Here is a 17,032-nt window from a genome sequence, read left to right as displayed (position 1 = left end):
AAGAGTAAGAAAAGGCATTAATATATCCCCTTAAAACAACGATATCTATGGAACCTACAGAAAAATCAATCTAAAGGAAGTCACTCGCAAAGTCAAGCTGTCTTTCTGTGAGGCAACTACTTGAAACCAGATTCCAAAAATAAAGCATTTGAGATCCAACACAAGGTAATGCTGTTTTGACCCTCCTTAGATGTCAATGCATTGTTAGACTCAATTGTTCTCAAAGAACAAGCCTGAGTAGAACAAGACTATGATATACCCCTTTAAGTACACGCCATATATGGCGTTGACAAAATATTCAATAAAATAAAGAGAGAAGGCGAATCGAGTTCGGGAGCCGATGTCGAAGCATGCCTTTGCATCGGGAGACATTTGATAACCTCGATATTTTTTGATATTCGTGGATTGAGTCATTTGTCGATCCCATTGATGACTTCTTCTTAAGAAGATTTGTCATCGCCTTTTTTTCGCAGGTTGTGATCCTTTTATTTAAATCATACACACGCAGATAAATGGTCATAGAATAACGAACAACGTGTTTCATTCATTAAAAAAACTTCCTGCTAATGAAATGTATTGAATAGCATCAAAGTTTATTAAACGAATATAAATAATTTGAATTATATTCTGCGACTAAACTTTACGAATGGCAACGTTGCATACACAGAGATGTTTATGGGGTGGAAAAAACGGCAGATCAAATTTGCCGTAAGGTAAGGTGTTTTCTCTGGGGTTTATTCATATTCAAGCCTGTATTCCAAAACGATTCGTATTTACGTCATTATTAATGAGATTCGCCAGAATGAAATGATTCAATTTGTGTCAGATGTCAAATTCAATGAAAAAAACTAACTTTACAATTTTCTTTAACCTCAATTTGATTGATGCGGATTTGGCAGGTAATAATTTTCCAGCTTAATTTTGTACATCCTTACAACGTATTTGATAAAAAGTGTTCAGCACTTTCGTACCCGTAATGAGCCTATTGCATGCATTCTGGACCTTCTGGATTCTAAAACTGTCACTCTTCAAAATTACTGAACCATACACCACGTCTGCGTAGTTGGCATGTAAAAGAACTGAAGCATCGCAGAGTATAATTTTACTTTTTTTATCCAGAAATGCTCTGTTGGAATATATCATTTTTGAATTTGCATAACTCCGTTTCAGAATTAGCAAAATATGTGTTTCAAATTTTAATTTCTGTTCCATCTAGTGTCTAGTGCTATTAACATCGATACACAATCCATCCATACCTATACTCTTACTACTCACCAGGATGCCAGACTGGTTTTCACAACCCCGTGTCACATCGGCTTTGTATAAAGGTTTTCCGATACTGGCTAAATACACTGCAACAGCTATGGAATAAGCAATTACTCCAACTTGAAGCACCCATGGCAAAATCGGGAAAAATAACGATGCCGTCACGGAACTGACCGCTCTGTAAACAAAAAATTATTTACATCTATTCATAATTGTTCTGAAAGCTTTGAAACTTACTTGCTGCCTTCTTTGATTAAAGCTATGGCCAGTATTATTCTCTTCCTCAAAAATATCAGCATGAGTAGTATGACTAGTAAAGCGATGGACAAGATGACCACTAATGCTAGCCATAAATCTCTGTGGGTTGTCAGTTCGTCTCTGTCTCCGTCGAAGACTCTTCCTTTGAGTTTGTCTCTGTACTCGATATATTTCAAAACAGTGAAATACAACGCTAAAAATATAAATGTTCACCATTTACTTTCTGAAATTGATGAACTCGGTTCACAAATTCATTGGTTACTTCATGAAATGTTCATGAGTGATTTCTTTGAAAGCACTTCTTTTTCTGAATAACAACTAGAAACGTCATATCAGGTGATGTTGTGGGTCATTCTGAGGGATCACGTTAGATATTATATTTTCCAGTTTGAATAATTGTCGAGCCCAAATGAGTTTTCAACTGATACTACGTTTCAGCAAGATGAGATACATCCTCATTACGACAGACTAATTCGAAAGTGGCTAAATGGCAACAGGTGGTTCCCTAGAAATTACCCCAGAAATATTGCATAACGTGACAAATTCAATGATTTTGTAAAACAAACTTTTCAATATCGTCAGGAACACCTATTAGGAGAAACTGTAGTGAGTTTTGAATACAGTTTTTCTTGAAGTTATGAAATTAATCTTTTAATTGCGGATTTTTAGGAAGAATATAAAACCACTAATAAGTCAGGAACGGCAAATCAAATTTATAAAAATATATCGATGTTGAAAAGATAATAGAAATGACTATCAAACGAAGTATAAGTGATGCAACATTATTTTCTTTTTTTATCAAAAGGCACTGGTATCTTTTTTTGGGCACTTGGACCCAAATTCCATATCATACCTTGATAAGTTAAGGGGGAAAGACATTTAACATCGGAACTGTTTAACCGCCCCCTCGACCAACTTTAAAATACGAGAGTTGTCTGAAAAGTTCTTTTTTCAGCATAGTCTCCTTTTAACTCTACATACTTCTCCCAGGTGATTGCCTCTTCATTTGACGAAAATCTATGTCCTTCGAGCGCAATTTTTAGATGAGGGAGCAAAAGAAGTCGCTTGGGAATAGATCTGGTAAATAACGCGGATGGTCAAGCAGTTCAAACCGTAATTTGTAGATTTTCGCCATGGTAACCGCTGAAGTTTGAGACGGTGCGTTGTCTTGGCGAAACAGGACTTTCCGCAAGTTCTGCCTTCAACGTGTCAAGTGAAAATGCGAAGTATGCTCCTGTAATGGTTTCCTTTTTCTATTGAAATAACTCCATGACTATCCCAAAAAACAGTCGCCAACACTTTTTCAGCCGAAAATATAGTTTTTGCTTTTTTTGAGTCGTGTTGCCCCTCTGCAGTCCACTGGTTGGACTGTATTTTCGTTTCAGGTGTATAATGGTGTATCCAAGTTTCGTCTTCAGTAATTAATCGGCGCCAAAACTCGAATTTATTGCGCCTAAACTGCGTCAACAGAGCGTTGGAAATGTTCATTCGTACACGTTTTTGGTCTAACGTAAGCAAACGCGGTACCGAATCACTTTGGAGTAACCATTCCGTTGGAGATCATTTTTGATGATGTCTAGTTTCTTTTCGAGACCTTCCTTTATATTACAGAGTCCGAAAGCACGGTCTACTGGAGTCTGGATGATTTCTCTTTTAGTCGATTGATGATGGTTGGATTCGTGATTCAGATACTGAAACAATGGTTTAGGAGGAAATTCAAAGAAAGCCGCATATATGTTATCCAATAACGCATTCAGCCAAGCTAGCGTAGAGAAACGCAATATATGGAAAACCATAATCAAACGGAAAACGGCCAACTTCCGCCAAACGGTCAGCTACCGCTAAACCGGTGAAGCGGTGAGAGGGTAGAGGGGATAGGTGAAAGCACTCGAATGACCTATAAATAGTCATCTTTCGGAGGAATAAGTCCAGTCATCACCCGAAACGTCGTGAAGTAACTTTTTAATTATTGAATTTTCAATTGTTGCTTGTATTTTATTTTATTGTAATTTAATTTCAGGTTTTTTGCCTAATATGATTGTTATTTTCAGCTATTCATTTTAATTATATTGATTCTTTCATGGATTTCAAATTATTTAATATCATAATGGACAATGGAAGTCCGAACTAATAAAATGTACCATGAAACATTGTCAACTACCTTCAAACAAACGTTCTTTTGACATGTTCATAACCTCTGCTATCTCGCTCACTCCAATTCGGCAGTCGTCTAGCACGATTTGGTGAACTTTGGCGATGTTTTCGTCGTTATTGGACGTCCCGAACATTCATCGTCTCTCAAGTTCTTACGGCCAATCACTGTGGTAAATGATGGTGCAGAGTCCCCATCCACAGAATCCAACTCATCTTTGATTAGCATAGACGTATTGCCTTTCAACAACAAATATTCAATGACAGCTTGATACTTAATTTTGTCCATTTTTATAAAAACACACACATCAACTCAATCATACGACTGTTACATAACAAGTGCGCGTCCAAAATGGCTGAAACTTTGATGGATGAGTAACTGTCAACAGATGAACAACGAAATTCACTAGCTTTTATTTACGAGTACTGCTATCTTCATGTTGAAGTCGGAAACTTTTTAGACGAACCTCGTATACAGATTTATAGTTGCATAACAATTAGAACGGAACATTCAACACTGTATCGTCAATATTCATTTTTACACTTACGCGATATCCTACACAAAAGGATTTTTAAAGAAAAACTGAACTTACCAGCAGCTAAAGCGACCACCACTCCACAAATGGACACCCACACCATAACAGCGGCCGTCCATCTCAACATCAGAATGTACAGTATACAAACCAATAAGGTTAAAATCACTCCAATGAATATTTTATACCAGGAGTTTTTGATATCTTCAACGACATATTGTCCAACCTACAAAGTGGCGATTTGTTATAATTATGAAACCTTTTTAAGTAGGATACTGTGCAACTCCCTATCGAACGGTATTTTGTTTTTCGTGTCAACAGTAAATTTGAAAAATATACTTCCTCAATGAATTAACGTACCACATTGAAATTTTCAATATTTTGTTGGCGTTAATAAAAATTCCTAGTATGTTATATTTTAAAAGCCTTTGTATATGCTATTTGTGAATTCTATATTCATTGACAATGTTTTATTGCAATACAAAAAACAAATAATGTACTAATTAAGGTTCCAAATCTGTGTGCTTATTCGGTTTCTGTTTAGTTGTTAACCATTTTGAATTGTGTTCATTATGGATCATCAATCGCAGTAATACTATTGTGAGAAGGCCATCTCACAGATGTTACAAAGATTCCTCGAAACGGGGGACCATGCTCCCAGACCAGGGCAAGGACGAAATCGAGCAACTTCTATATTCAGGAAATATTTTTAAGAATTCTGGCTCTTCAACAACGACAACAACAAGATCTTGGAGCAACATGTAGTATCATTTTCTCTGTATATCGGCGAAAACTTTTCACCGATGCAAGATAACGCCACACAGCTCGTTGCACAGTCAGATATTACCTAGAAAAGGTTGATGATATTAACACCAGGCATGGCCAGCACTAGCCCATACTTTATTCCAATAGAAAATCTATTTTTCTTCAGCCTAAATGACAGCGGACAAAGTGATACAATTACTAATAATATGTAGATTAACTCTGACTACAAATGAAATATTGATTTATTAAAGTGGTGCGTTAATTTTTTTGGAAATTAAATTGAAAAATAAAGACACATTCGAGAGAAGTTAGACAGTATTTGTTTAATATTAGCTGCTAATTTACCAGCAAAGGAAGCTAAGCCATGCAAAGAAACATGCAGTTAATAGAAAGTACACAACCATTCCACAACAAAATACGTGACATCTACTACAGTGACTAAACATCGATGTATCACAAAGGTGACTAATACCAAATCTTCGAAATAATAACAACAAAGATAACATGAGCAGTTAATAAAGTACCGTTTATTTTTCAATACTTCAAACTCAATGTACGTCAATTTACGTTACTGAATATTCTGACAATGGTTAGAGACAGTCATTTTATATAACAAACGAAAACTTAGAGAATGTTGCTAAAAGAAGCATTGTATAAACATAATGATTTTATACAGTACGTCAACTATTTCAATGGAATCATATAAATATATTTTTCTTTCTTCGTGGAGCTACTTCAAAATTATTACATGCATTTATTTATTTCATCCTTCCTGAAAAACACCCATACAGTTCTTACAAAATATAAACAGACGGATGATAATTGGATTTGCCAATTTATAATTTTGAAAAAATCAATGTACATTCTCAAAGCAGACTTAAGCAATTCACATTGAAACGGTTTAATATCGAGTCAAATGATTTCAAATCGACAACACGCTCCAGCTAGATATTTTGTAGGCTATTTCCAAGAAGTGAAATGTTCTTTATTATTTTACCAAGACTGGATACGATACACAATCTTTGATTTTGAAATTTCTTGTTATTTTATATCTCATCTTTACTTCTTTATGTGATCCCAATAGAAAGTAGTCTAGCTGTATAGAATCATAACGTTCAGAAATTCGCTAGCTGATAAAATTATTATTTTTCTATATTTTAATCCACCTAATCAAGAAATGATCTATGCACAGCTCATAAACATGATACAATTACCCTAGCAACACTCTTTAAATAACATAAGTAGCATCATAAGCTCAATTGTTTATGTAGGAGGGCTTTTCATGAAATAATGGAACTGAAGCAAAATGAAATAAAAAATTTCAAAGATGCTAGACTGAAAGACAAGCATTATTTTTCAGTGTAGATAGTAAATTAGGTTTCGTCAGTGTGTGAAAGCTGTTTCTGCAGTTTTTCATGCCTGACGTTTCATCTACTATGCGGTAGATGTTATCAAAGGCTATGTTGAAACCAAGCTACGCTCACTAATAATAATATGAAGCCAGAGTCAAATACCTACCGCCATCGTAGTTAGAGCGTTCTGAACGGAATCAACAACTCGAGTACCAACTTGGGCACTGCAACCGTTACCACATTGCATTTGATGTCTACCGCAGTAGTAGGCGAAACGTCAGGCATAAAAACCCTGCAAAACACGGCCAAAAAACCTGGAAAATAGCTTTGACACAGTTATCTTCGGCCGTGATTGTTTAAATTTTATGTTTCGTCAATCACTACAAGAACTCGAGGTAATGCATTTGTAGTTCAACTGTAATAAAAATCGATCACATGAGTACAATATTACTAAAGCCCGACCCTTGGACTGATTCTGTATCTCATTTATATCAATGCTATCTCATGGGTGAACATGGCAAATGGTCCAGGTTGAAATTGAAACTTTCTATTACAATTTCAAATAGTAAATATTGAGCTTTTTCTGTTTGTTAAGCTATATAAACAAACAGGTATTGAACACGAGCAAATATCAGCTTCAATTCCATTATGTAGGGAGCTTTTCCCATATCATACCTCATCTGCTTTCACCAGCCATTTAATTTTTGCAACAGACGTTTTCAAAGTGTCCATATCGGTATGTATTTCGGTCAAATTTATTTGATCGATGTTTAACAAATCGGGAATACATCTCTTTTGAACTGTGGAGAGAAAGAAACACAAAATTTTCATTGGTTCAAAATACAAATATCAATTTCACTCCTGTATAAAATCGACTAAAGAAAGCCACCGGTGCTCCGCAAAGCTCCATCTTGGGTCTCCAAATGCTGTTGTTTGCGAGTGCGCTTTATTAGTATAAATAAAATATCTAGATTTATGGTTAGTATGGGGTGCAAGATACTGGTTCTACGTAATTTCTTAGAGAGATTTTTCCAATTCTTTCTGAACTGTTGACTGAACCTTCGGCGGTTCTGTAAGAAACACTACTTGTTGATAATTTGATAATAGATTTGCAATAGAAGGATCTACATATTATGAAAAATAGTAACTCATATCATTTCAGCAGCAGTTAGATACCTGCGAAAGATTTTCAATGTCCAAAACAGCCAAGATTTTCTGTACAACTGTGGACGTCCAGCGAACAGGGTTGGTGGTATCATTTTTGGCATAATCATCGTTTTCTTGGACTTTCAATAAGCCCAAATCGATCAGCTTTTTGCGGGCTGCTTCATCGGGAAGGCATCGGTTCAGGACTGCATAAAGTTCGGTATATTGGATAAGGTTTTTTAGGTCATGCACGCGTTTGGAATTCGATAAATGAAACGGAAGTCAGATAAAAATACAAGTCAAGGTGAATATACGATTATAAAAAAATATGTCACGAAATTTCTGCAACAAATGTGGAACAAATTTCAGGAAAAATAAAAGTTTCAGGAATAGTTCATTATCAGTTAGTTCGGAACTGGAAAACATTAGAAAATTACTTTATTTAGTTGCAAGGAGAAGAGAAAATAGTTGCTGCCATCACCATAATTGATATACTAAAGTTTTGAATCAATGCTCTGATTTCTATTCGTATTGACCAATATGATGTGTAATGAATAGATCAATGAATAAACTAGAAAATGAATACGAAAAAAAAAAATATAATTAAAGTATTGTAAGTTCAAATGTATAAAGCTGAAACAAATATCATTAAATGTAATAAAAAAGTGTGAGATGAAAATATATCTTTGCATGTCATTTATAGACATTCAAAGTTTTCATATACAGGGTGTTCCTTAAACACATGCTAATATTTAAGGAGGTAATTCTTAGACCCATTTTAAGAAAAAAACTTCCTATGGACGTATGTCCTAAACGTCTTAACTTTTGAGATACAGGGTGGCAAAGTTTTCAAAAATAATCAGTTTTTTAATAATAACTGAGATAATTTTGTAGACATCTTTGGCATATTTGGTACATATGTTCCATGCCTCAAGGCGCATTTTCTGATGTACACAAATTTGTATTTTTTCAAACAGTGGCATCCCTACGGGTTTCGCATTGAATATTTTTGGGGAAAAAGTACTACGCCAATGCTTTCTTTTCAAAATAAAATCATTTTTAAAATCCTCACTTATTTTTGAGAAAATTTGATCTCCTGGTATTTCTTTGTCCGACGCATGATTTTCACTCAAAAAAATAAAAATCGACAGAAAGCAAATTAAGAAATTAGATCAATTCTAAAATTAATGAGAATCTGAAAATTGCTTCATAACGCATTACCAATTCCCTAATAATATTTGAAAACATAATCTGCAAAAAAATTTTTTTTCACAAAAACGAGTTTTATTTTATTTTGTGACAGTAAGTCTAAACGAATAGCACAAATTTGCTAATTAGTAATAATACCAAAACTGATTATAAAAATTGTTGAAAGTGGCCACCTGCACTCAGTATGCATGCTTCCGCCCTTCTACGCATGGAATTACGCACCCGTTCAAATATTCCCAGCGTATTTCGTATAGTTTCACACGAGGCAACTATTCGCTCTCTTAAATCTTCTAAAGTATTAACGGGAGTTTTATACACAAGAGTTTTAAGGTGACCCCATAAAAAAAATCTAAACTGTTGAGATCGGGGGATCTTGCTGGCCATTGCTAAGGTCCTCCGCGACCTATCCAACGATTAGGATAAACTGTATTTAAATGGTTTCGGACAATTACACTGAAATGAGCAGGGGCGCCATCGTGCATGTACCATATTCGATTCCTTAACGCAAGTGGCACATCTTCCGATAACCCAGGTAAGTCTTCTTCGAGAAAGTGTAAATAAGAACGACCATCAAGGCGTCCTGGTAGAAAAAATGGGCCTATTAGATGATCACTTATAATTCCTGCCCATACATTAACCGAAAATTGGTGTTGGAAATGGGTTTCGGTTATTGCATGGGGATTTTCTTCAGCCCACACATGATTGTTATGGAAATTTTGAATGGCATTCCGAGAAAAATTTGCTTCGTCTGTGAACAAAATTTGTGTCTCAAACTGCGGATTTAGTGCAATACTTTGTAGATACCACTGACTGAAGTTTACACGCTGTGGAAAATCTCTGGGGAGTAATGCCTGCACTCTTGAAATATGGTATGGGTATAACAAAAAATCAACCAAAATACACCAAACAATTTGATGAAAAATATTCAGAGTTCTAGCGATCTTCCTCGTACTCGTCTCAGGATGTTCCTCGATTTCTTGCAGCACCGCTTCCTCAATTTCAGGAGTTCTTACTACACGAGGTCTACCTTCCGGAGTCCCTTTCTTGAAACTACCAGTTTCCCCAAGTCGACGATGAATATTTGAAAAGGTTCGGCTATCTGGTAAGGCACGATTAGGATATCTTTCCTGATAAATGCGCCTGGCTTCTGTTGCATTACCGTCGGCAAGGCAAAGAAAACCCAGCAAATCAAATGTGCTCAAAAATGTATGGAGATTTTGAAAATAATTTTTAATTCAAGATAAAGCAGTAGCGTAGTATTTTTTTCGCCAAAAATATACATTTCAAAACTCGTACGTACGCCACTGGCAGAGAAAATTAAGAAAATTGTACATCAGAAAATGCGCCTTGAGGCATGGAACATATGTACCAAATATGCCAAAGATGTCTACAAAATTATCTCAGTTATTATTAAAAAACTGATTATTTTTGAAAACTTTGCCACCCTGTATCTCAAAAGTTAAGGCGTTTAGGACATACGTCCATAGGACGTTTTTACCTTAAAATGGGTCTAAGAATTACCTTCTTAAATATTAGCATGTGTTTAAGGAGCACCCTGTATACAATATATGTGACATGTGCATTTGGCACTTATAGAAATATAACGGACTATATTTTGATTAAATTTATGTTCAAGTCATTAACTGTATGTTTTTAACTCATAATAATAATTGATTCTCCATGAAAAAATTATTTTATCGATATCGTCAATCAAGAGTTTCCCAGAAGCTAATACGACCAACATAATATATAATAAGAAGGATTGATGCTACTCACATGATTTGCTTGGCAGTAACCAGGGTGGACAAGTATCGACACCCTCATATTTGGCACAAAACTGCGTTATACTTTCATTTAGACTGCTATGATCAACTGGGTAAACATAAAAAACATCAGGACACTTCTTCACGCAAACCTGGAAACGATAAAATAATGTTACGGTTTTCCTTACAATATCTAATTTTCAATGGGATAACAAAATAAGAACCATCGTTTTCTCAGCTTCATCACTATTTATGAATCTACTTCTCCATCTTTATACAAAAAATGTGGGAAGGAAGTAAATAATTAAATTCGAAATATAAACTTTTTACATAGATATTTAGATCATGCATATATATTACATTCAGATACACACTAGAAGAAGAAGCCCTCCCAAAACAACTACTATCACATGAACAATAAATTACACGAAAAGAAAACTACTTTCGGAACCGCTCCTTTCATGTGAACATTGAATTATCTTAAATGACTTTTTCCCATTCAGTTTGTACTCTAAACATTCGTAATGGTATTTAATCAGATATCATTCATAGGAATGTTACACAATATGATGTATCATAACTCTTTCATATATGTTTGGAGTATAAACTGAATAAGAAAAAGTGATTCTCGAACTAGAAGAAAAAAATATCTCGAAACAATAACTAGGTACTTTCATATGAACATTGAATCACAGGAGAGAAAAAATACTTTAGACACATTAATTTTTATATGAACATTGAATTATTCTACAGCACTTTTTCCTATTCAGTTTGTACCCCAAACATTGCAATACTTATTCTAGGTAAGTATTGAAAGACCGGTGTATTTTCTTTTGTAACAATTGATGGTGAATTTAAAATGATTCCTTTGTAGGAAATAGTAATTAATATTGATTGAATGGACCAGAAATCACTATGACATAATGTTAACCAAAGAACGTTGCCTTTATATATTGATGGAATCGGCCGATACTTGATGAAAATCCATAAATAACATATTCTAAAAGCACTTTATTGTGTGATTTTCACTACAGTTTTACCAAAAACCTTTAGTAAAAGGCTTAAATTGTTAATGAATTCATAATGAACAAAAAAGACTTGAAGCATGTTTATCATAACTGCAATAGTTTGAAAGTTATTATAATTATAAAAGCGAAGGAGCGAATGAAAAAGACAAGTATCAAGGTATCATAATATTAAAAGTTTTATAAAAAATAGAATGAATTTAAAAAAACACATAGTTACTTTTATTATAGAACAAAGTATTGAAAAAAAAATGTTTATAACAATTTTTTTTAAATAAACAATTAAAAAAAGAATAAAAAAAGTTTTTTCAAAACCTTAAAGAAAAATAGAATTTATGATTTACAAAAAAACGGTTCCTTAATTTTAATATTTAGTTGCAAAAAACGATTGTTAATTAACAAACGCATTTTTTAGCAACAAAGAAATGTTTTTAAAAATCATGATTTTTTTCAATTAACATAATGCAAAAAAAAATTCGAATGAACAATGTATTTGTTTCATCATTAATATATATTGGTATATAAATATATATATATATATATATATATATATATATATATATATATATATATATATATATATATATATATATATATATATATATGTGTGTGTGTGTGATTTATTGAGAAAGGTAGTTTCTTAATTCTTAACTGGCCTCTTTGATATAGTTGAAATTACCTGTTCCGTATCACACCTAGTGAAAGGAATAGTAGGTCTAACACATTTGGTGATGTCCTGGAAGAGAAGGTAAGGTTTATCTTCAACACCAGAGTCTTTGCCACATCTTTGGCCTCTCGTATCCTTGGGCACCAACAGCGTGCTGGGATCTCCATTAATTATCGCTACAAAATAACGAAAAGTATAATAATAATGAACATAATAACTTAATAGAAATTCTGAGGGATTGCAACCTATCATTTCAATCATAAGGAGTAGCCTAACTGAACATATTGAATTTACCAATCCAATCCTATATTAAAAAATTATATTTGTCGAAATGAAGATCCAGAGTGGACAGCAGTGAATGAGTATCTGATGACCATTTATTCACTCGTATAATTACAACTACGAAAACAAATAATATATTTACAGGTTTGATGAATCATTATTTTCAAATGCAATCGCAATAAATGATATCTTGTTATTCTCCATATCTACAATATTTATCAAATAATCTTTAAAAAATATAAGCGCTCAATAAACTATATTATCATTTTAGAGACATCTCACGATTAAGGAAGTTTTCCAAAATTAACTATTCCTTATAGTTTTCATTTATATATGTCGAGAAAATCAATGGTTTAAATATTTGATTAATTTTGTATTTGTATGTGGAAGTAAAATACGCACATCGGAAAAGTCTAGGGATATTTTTATAACATACTAAATATCATAAAAATAAATGCATGAGGTCGTTTAATTTTGATTAAATTGGTACACTCGACCACCCTATGGGTTGAACAAAGCCTGCAAAAACGGTAACTAATCTTTTATCAAGTTTTTTACAAACTGTAGATTTTTGGCTAAAATGAATAATCTGAAAGTGTCGAGTTTGTACATTCTATGCAGTTCTTGCTCAGCAATTAAACTGTAAATATTGTGCTTTAACATGGAACGCCATCACTTACCATTGGCTGAGATGAATAGAGCTGTAGGGCTTCTTCAAGGTGGCATGAGACAAAATGATGTAGCTCTTCGTTTGGGGGTCTCCCAAATTGTTATCAGTCGATTGTGGCGGCGTTTCCGTGAAACTGGCAGTCCAGCCGAACAACATCCAGGGCCATGACGCGCTACAACTGCAGTTCAAGACCGATTTTTAGTCTTAACTGCAAGAAGACAACCGACTATCACATCACCTAATTGGTTAACGTGTTGCAGCAGACGCACCAGGTAACCATTGGTCGTGATACTGTCAGAAATCGACTGCATGAAGCAGATCTTCACAACAGAAGGCCACTTAGATGTTCACCTTTGTCGAGAGGCAAGCGCGGTAGAAGATTAGAATGGTGTCAAGAACATCAAAACTGGGATGCAAATGATTGGGCCACAGTTTTGTTTACAGACGAATCCAGATTTGGATTTCATCCAGATTCTCGTCGAGTAAGACTGTGGAGACGACCTGGAAATAATGAACGTTTGAGACACGTCCAGCAAGTCCACACATACAGAGGTGGTACATTAATGCTATGGGGCGGAATCATGATCGGCGGCAGAACCGATCTCGTTTTTCCAAATCGCTCCCTCACAGCTCGACAGTATCTCTGCTGTTAATGAAAACTTCCATATAATGCACGATAATGCTCGTCCACATGTCGCGCGTCTAGTGACTGAATGGCCAGCACAATCACCGGACCTGAATCCCATCGAGCATGTGTGGGACATGCTTCAACGAAGAATTACTCCGCATATGGGGAACATTCACACAACGTTTCAATTGAGAGAGCTTTTAATCGCTGAATGGGCAAATGTACCTCAACAAGACATTGACAATCTCATTTTGTCGATGCACGATAGATGTAGGGCCGTAATAAACCAGCGTGGAGGCCATACTTTGTACTGATTCCAATTTTTTTTGTATTATGATTTTTTTTTGGGGTGCCAAAGAAGAGCCATATTTTTTTTTAGTTTTGCTTATATGCGCACTCAGTATTTTTGACCATTTAATAAATTTTGTTGTAAGTTACATTCGTTTAATAATTACCCGTCAACTTTTTTTTCTCTAAAGCGATCTTAAAAAAAATATTGCCATTTTTAAAAATATCCCTAGACTTTTCCGATTTATGATGACTACTTACCTAATGATGTAATGACAAGTAGGAAAAATGTTTATTCGAGAAAAAAGTTATTACTGGTTTTGAAACTGTTTGATTGGAAACAAGTATTTTTATTGCCTACATTATAAGCTTTTATTCAGTTTACTGTTTTGGGTGTAATGTCAGTTCGGGTCAAACTCTGCAACTGAATTTTGAAGCACTTATTCTCAACCGATTTTGGTTAGCTAAGTAACGTCATTCTACAATCTACAACCAATTTGGCAGACTAGTTATTTCTTCACAGTCCAATAATATGTGTTTCAAATTGAAGGGTTTGACGTCTCTCTAAATCCACAGGACTCCTAAAGATTATCATATGGGAGAATTCAATACGAATTTTAAGGGATCGATTATACAACTATGATGCGTGAAATAAAATCAATCAATAACGAACAACAATCAACAACGAATTTTGAATTGAATAAATTGAATGGTATTATTATTATATTTTCGGTATTTTAAGATCAAACGTTTTTGTTCATGATTTAATTTTTTTATTGCATAAAATAACCTAAACCTAACCAAAATATGAATGATCGATGGTTATGCGGTCATAGTTACTTCCTACTGATTTGTGTGATGTGATAATAAAAAAAAAGTTACGGGTGAGAATTCACTCCCCACGGAATCAGGCATATTGAAAATCACCCAGTTAAACAACAAATTTCGTAGAATTGAGTGAGGAAACTTACAACTTTTTCATTGTTTAAGTTCTCATATACAGGGTGGGGCAAATGAAAACGAAACGTGGCCTATTTCTCATAGTTGATAATTAAAATAATATATTCGGGGGGAATCTTTTGAGCATCTGAATTGAAAGGGGTATATTTGTAGGAGATATTTCATTATAGATTGTGGGAAACGTCCAAAGAAAGCAATTAATTTCACAATAACTCCTTCACAAAGATTTGTATATCTTGCAAATAAGTTACTTTCATATACAAACGGGAAAACAACATTGAATTACACGAAAGAAAAAAGTACTTTCGAAACAACAACTTATATATCATTCAGAAGATAAGGACTTTATGTCACAGATGAGTTTAATCTACTCGTGTCACGATGAAAGTACGTAATGACATGTTTTGAGCATATTTTCAACCTTCAAATCCTTCGGCGGGGTACGATCAAAGCCGTGGGTTTAGAGGTCAAGTTACAGTAGGTTTGAAGGGTTATAGGTTATCAATTTTTTTATAATAATGGTATACTGGCTTCATTCGTCACCAATAAAAATACAACAGAAAACTACTTCCTCGACTAACTAATTACATTGAAAAATGCAAATATCAAACAGTATTGCACCTAAAAGCCACTTACTGAAATTGAGAATTATGTTCAGTTTCAGACCAGATTGGCCTGATTTGAATCATGACTTTAATCACCATTTGAAACATTTAATATAAACCCAAACACTTCTCAACAGATCACTATTAGAATAAGACTGACATAACTATACCACTGTAGTCACCATTTACGGAAAAATACTCGATGAATTTTGAAACTAATCCACCCTACTTTTATTTTATAAGCTCAGACTGTTTCGCGTTGATACAAGTCACGCGGTTTTTCCGACCAATCCAAACCAAGTCAATCTGAAAGAGGATTTTTCTTGTCAGGAGAACAAAATAAAAACTATTTTAAATAATTTAATTTAATACATTTCACAACTATCTATTTTATAGTTTCCAATCAGACTTCAGAATCAATAAATTCAACTTAATTTATATCGCCAAACAAAATAGATAATTGAAAGTTACCAAAGTTACATCAGAATTTATTAAAAAAGTAATATATTTGATTTTTTTATCATTTCTTCCAACCCTGATTTCAGAGATAACCAAACTAGCATAGAAAGTAGAAAGCGTAGAAAGAAAAATAATGCCATTTCCTAATGAAACAATGTTTTTTTTTAATCTAAGAGAATGTTAGTCCTAAGTTCACTGCGGAGATGATTGTTAAGTTTAGATGCTTTGCAGTAAAAACAGTATTGTGGTGAATTATTGAAGTGTATATTCTGTAAAAGTAGGGAGGGTGGGTGTAGGCCCACAGCACTTAGGCCACATGTACCCCATTGTACATCCTCCCGAGGAGTTGTCCCCCTAGGTCATCATCAATTCTTTCCGTTCCAGGAAGGTGGACAGGTCACTAGGAGACATCTTTTTTATATCGGCAGGTGTAGGCCAAGACTCGCCGAACACACACTCTTCTATTGACGATAACTCAGGACACTCGCATAAGACATGCCTGACAGTTTCATCCTCCTGTTCAGACATCCTGCATAGAGGTGTGTCCATTAGCCCCATTTTATGGAGGTGTTTCCTTAGTTGACAGTGGCCAGTCAGAAATCCTACTGTTAAGCGTAGGTTTTTTCTGATCATCGCCAGATATTTCTTCGGCGCCAGCTTCCCAGACTGCATCCTTTGATTCCATCTCATCTCTTTAGGGATTGAGCATGTGTGTGACGTATGGGCTAGTTCCGCAATTGTCGAAGTCATCAGGATAATGTTATTATCTACTAAGGCTTTGGCTAAATCTTGGTGGCACTCTAGTAATAGCCCTGAGGTAACACGTTGTCTGTTCAAGGCTAATAGAGCTTGTCTACTATCAGTGCAGATTGCCATGTTTTTGCCGGAAATTCCTTTCCTGGTTATTTCTTTTGTGGCGATTGAGATACCAGCCAGTTCTGTTTGAACCACGCTGGTTTTTTTCAATTCCCCACTTAATCCTTAGGCTTAGTGATCTGGAGTAAA

At 34.6% G+C, this 17,032-nt stretch overlaps 1 protein-coding gene across 7 annotated transcripts in view; it reads right to left on the bottom strand.

The window, feature by feature from the left end:
• Positions 1 to 17,032, bottom strand: part of Ctl2 (Choline transporter-like 2) — a 76,004-nt gene that overhangs the window by 8,416 nt on the left and 50,556 nt on the right. For 6 of the 7 annotated variants that reach the window (XM_074177992.1, XM_074177989.1, XM_074177990.1 and 3 more), the window contains 6 exons: positions 12,148 to 12,311; positions 10,457 to 10,595; positions 7,502 to 7,677; positions 4,269 to 4,434; positions 1,504 to 1,717; positions 1,276 to 1,444 (listed from right to left, as the gene is read on the bottom strand). In XM_074177992.1, coding sequence (XP_074034093.1) covers positions 1,276 to 1,444; positions 1,504 to 1,717; positions 4,269 to 4,434; positions 7,502 to 7,677; positions 10,457 to 10,595; positions 12,148 to 12,311 — 1,028 coding nt within the window. Of the gene's footprint in view, positions 1 to 1,275; positions 1,445 to 1,503; positions 1,718 to 4,268; positions 4,435 to 7,000; positions 7,126 to 7,501; positions 7,678 to 10,456; positions 10,596 to 12,147; positions 12,312 to 17,032 lie in introns of all 7 variants that reach the window. The other variant, XM_074177995.1, reaches the window with a different exon arrangement.

Source organism: Leptinotarsa decemlineata, unplaced genomic scaffold (genome assembly GCF_025532065.1).
Source record: "Leptinotarsa decemlineata unplaced genomic scaffold, Ldec_3_MD MMD2_tig00003335_RagTag_RagTag, whole genome shotgun sequence".
NCBI lineage: Eukaryota > Metazoa > Arthropoda > Insecta > Coleoptera > Chrysomelidae > Leptinotarsa > Leptinotarsa decemlineata.
The sequence above is the reverse complement of the archived record's forward strand: the minus strand, read 5'-3'. Positions and strand labels throughout refer to the sequence as shown.